Raw genomic sequence first — 3,282 nt, 5'->3', positions numbered from 1 at the left:
ACCAACAAAACACCAGGTGGAAGCACACAGAAAAAACACACATTCCTGAAACTCCAGAGGGACAGTCCCAGAGACTCCTCCCTGGCGTTCAAAAATTCAGAACTCAGGAGACACAGCGGCCAGCCCCTCAGAGCTCCTTCCCGCAAAACCTTTCTGAAACAAGGTGAGACATACGTAAACAAAGTAATACAAAGCCAAGGAAGTCTCATCACAGAGCTACTCACAAAGAAGAAAAAAAAAGAGAGAGAGAGAATGAGACAAACTTTGGAGCCAGAGAGACAGACATAAAGAGCCAGCCGGCTTGGAAACAATGAGAAACTAGGCCCACCCCCACCTCAGGAAGGTTCCAGGGAAGAACCTCCCACCCCCACCTCAGGAAGGTTCCAGGGAAGAACCCCACTCCCCACTCCAACCAGGTCACAAGGGCTGGAGCTCCGAAGGGCCCAGGCCCCCTGAGCCAGGAGTAGAGGAGGAAGTCCAAGGAAAGATGGTGAGTGTGGGGGTCAGGGAGGCATAGCCCCCTTCCCCGTAGCTCCTGGCCGCTCCCTTTTATCTCTTCCCCTACAACTTTCCCAGCTGTCCTGGAGACACCCACAAATGAAACTCACAATGGTGTACCCAGATGTCCCCGGAACCCATGACATCACACAGACGCCCAGCATCTGAGGCTGCCTCCCCTTCCCCAAACCAACAGAGCACGCTTGGGTCCTCTTTTTCTTCTCCACGGAACAGCTCACCCAGAGAAACACGATGCGCCAAGACTGCTCACCCCCTGCTTCCTGCTTTAGAGGCCCAAGGCCCAGACTGTACCCCCCTCATCCAGTTTCAGGCCCTTTCTAGCTCCTGAGGGTTCTCCGCAGCAAGACAGCCTGCCCCCCCCCCCGACCCCTGTTACTGTCCCACGAGGTCCCAGACCCCAGCCTGGCATTCGCCCCCCCCCGGGGCCCCCGGGGCTGCGGCTGCCCTAATGCCCCAGCTCCTTTCTCCCTCACAGGCTGGCAGTCACCCCTACTTCAACCTGCCTGACTTCACCCAGCCATCGCCGCCCTCCACTCCGCCCAGCCTCCCCTCGCACCAGCGCTGCCGGCCCTCCGATGCCACCAAGGGCCTGCTCGTGGCCCTGCTGGGTGGGGGCCTGCCGGCTGGCTTTGTGGGCCCCTTCTCCCGTATGGCTTACCAGGCTTCCCACTTACCCTCGCTGGAGCTGCTCATCTGTCGGTGTCTCTTCCACCTTCCCATTGCCCTACTACTGAAACTGCGTGGTGACCCACTGTTGGGACCTCCCGATGTCCGGGCCCGGGCCTGCCTCCACGCCCTGCTCAACGTCCTCAGCATCGGATGCGCCTACAGTGCAGTTCAGGTGGTGCCTGCTGGCAACGCGGCCACGGTCCGCAAAGGTTCTTCCACCGTCTGCTCTGCTCTCCTTGCCCTCTGCCTCGAGAGTCAGGGGCTCAGCGGCTATGACTGGTGTGGTCTGTTGGGCAGCACCCTGGGACTAATCATCATTGTGGGACCCGGACTAGGGACACTGCAGGAGGGGACCACGGGCCTCTACACCGCCCTGGGCTATGTGCTCGCGTTCCTGGGCGGCCTGGCACTGTCGCTGGGGCTCCTGGTCTATCGCTCCCTGGACTTCCCCTCTTGCCTCCCGACAGTGGCCTTCCTGTTTGGCTTGGTGGGGCTGGTGGGCTCTGTGCCAGGCCTCTTTGTACTGCAGACCCCTGTGCTGCCCAATGATCCTCTGAGTTGGAGCTGTGTGGGGGCCGTGGGGATCCTCGCCCTGGTCTCCTTTGTGTGCGTGAGCTATGCAGTCACGAAGGCCCACCCCGCCCTGGTGTGCGCCGTCCTGCACTCCGAGGTGGTGGTGGCCCTGATGCTGCAGTATTACGTGCTCTATGAGACCGTGGCGCCTTCCGACATCATGGGGGCAGGGGTGGTGTTGGGCAGCATCGCCATCATCACCGCCCAGAACCTCAGCTGTGAGAGGGAAGGGCAGGTGGAGGAGTGAGATCGAACTGGAGAGCCTGGGGGTTGGGGGGGCAGGGGGAAATAGAAGGACAAGGAGAGACTGGAATACAAACATGGGAGAAGAGGTGACCGGAAAAGAGCTGATATGGGAGAGGGACACTCCTTGGAGTCAGGGGTGGAGAGGGACTCTGCCTAGAAGACCTGGAACAAGCGTGGGGACCAAGACATGAGGAGTCTAGGCTGGGGCTTGGGGATCAGGGCACAACTGCAGGGTAAGTAAGGTCTGAGGAGCAAACCAAAGGAGCTGAGAGGCAGGCGGGCCATGAGCCATGGGGAGGATTTCTCCCTCAGCAGCAGAGAGAAGAGCATTGGGGCCGGAGTGTTTGGGCGGTTTTCAGGCGAACGGACAGAGCGAGCAGCGGGGGGTAAGGGAGTGCGCCTTTCTTCTCCTGAGAGCCGGTTTCCTTTCCTCATGGTTATGCCCGCCCCCCCCCCCCCGGTGGTGACGTGACATTGACATCAAACAAGGATCACTCTGAACCTGGCTGTGCCTTGGTGTCATCTCTGCTTTGGAAGGACAGTGAAAGTCCTACTCCGCTCTCATTGGAGAATCCCTTGGGATCCCTGCCCCCTCCCCCCGCCAATCTCGTTTCTGAAATATTCTAGAAGGGGGTAGGATCTCCCAGCGTTCAGACGCCTTGACTCTGAATCCCCCAGGACTTCTGCGTCCCGCCCATGGCTAATCTGCTTTTCCTGGATTGTCGCGGTCCCGTGATCTCTCCCGGACAGTGGCCAGCCTCCTTCCGGAGAAGGCTCCCCGAGCGGACGCCTCTTCGAGCGGTTCGGGCCGGGGGTCGAGGGCCCGAGCTCCGTACAGCGCTCCCTTGGAGGCCCGCAGATGCCCACCCGTCCCAGGAGGCCGCTCGACAAATATCAGCTACTTCCGGACAAGCGATTTGCCTCGCCATCTTGATCGGTTCATGCATATTCAGCGTGGTTACTGCATATGCATGACCAAGGACGGCCCCAGCGCTCCCCCCTCCGGGAACCCTCTTGGGAGGATCCGACCGGCCCCGCCTCCTTCATTACCGATTCGCAGAACAGACCATTTTCCAGCGGAGGGAGGGGGGGAATATTAAAGGGAGACTTTTGTTGAAGACGAAAGCACGGTCCAAACTAGAATAAAAGCGGCCTGTATTTCCCCTCGGTCCTTCAAACCTTAAATCTCAGGGCGGGAGGGAGCAGAGAGGGGAGGCAGCGGGGTCAAACACGTTCCCCTCCCCCGCGTCACTTCTAAAGGTCGTCCAACCAGGG

The 3,282-nt window shown here is 59.9% G+C and overlaps 1 protein-coding gene across 1 annotated transcript; it reads left to right on the top strand.

The window, feature by feature from the left end:
* Positions 1 to 315: 315 nt before the first annotated feature.
* On the top strand, positions 316 to 3,245 carry SLC35G6 (solute carrier family 35 member G6). The gene is made up of 2 exons (XM_006738899.3): positions 316 to 490; positions 995 to 3,245. The coding sequence occupies exons 1-2, from the start codon at positions 488 to 490 to the stop codon at positions 2,006 to 2,008; spliced, it is 1,017 nt and encodes a 338-aa protein (XP_006738962.1). The 5' UTR covers positions 316 to 487; the 3' UTR covers positions 2,009 to 3,245.
* The last annotated feature ends 37 nt before the right edge of the window (positions 3,246 to 3,282 follow it).

The sequence above is a fragment of the Leptonychotes weddellii genome, chromosome 15 (genome assembly GCF_054177405.1).
Source record: "Leptonychotes weddellii isolate Sample4059 chromosome 15, ASM5417740v2, whole genome shotgun sequence".
Lineage (NCBI taxonomy): Eukaryota > Metazoa > Chordata > Mammalia > Carnivora > Phocidae > Leptonychotes > Leptonychotes weddellii.
This window is presented reverse-complemented; position numbering and strand designations above follow the sequence as displayed.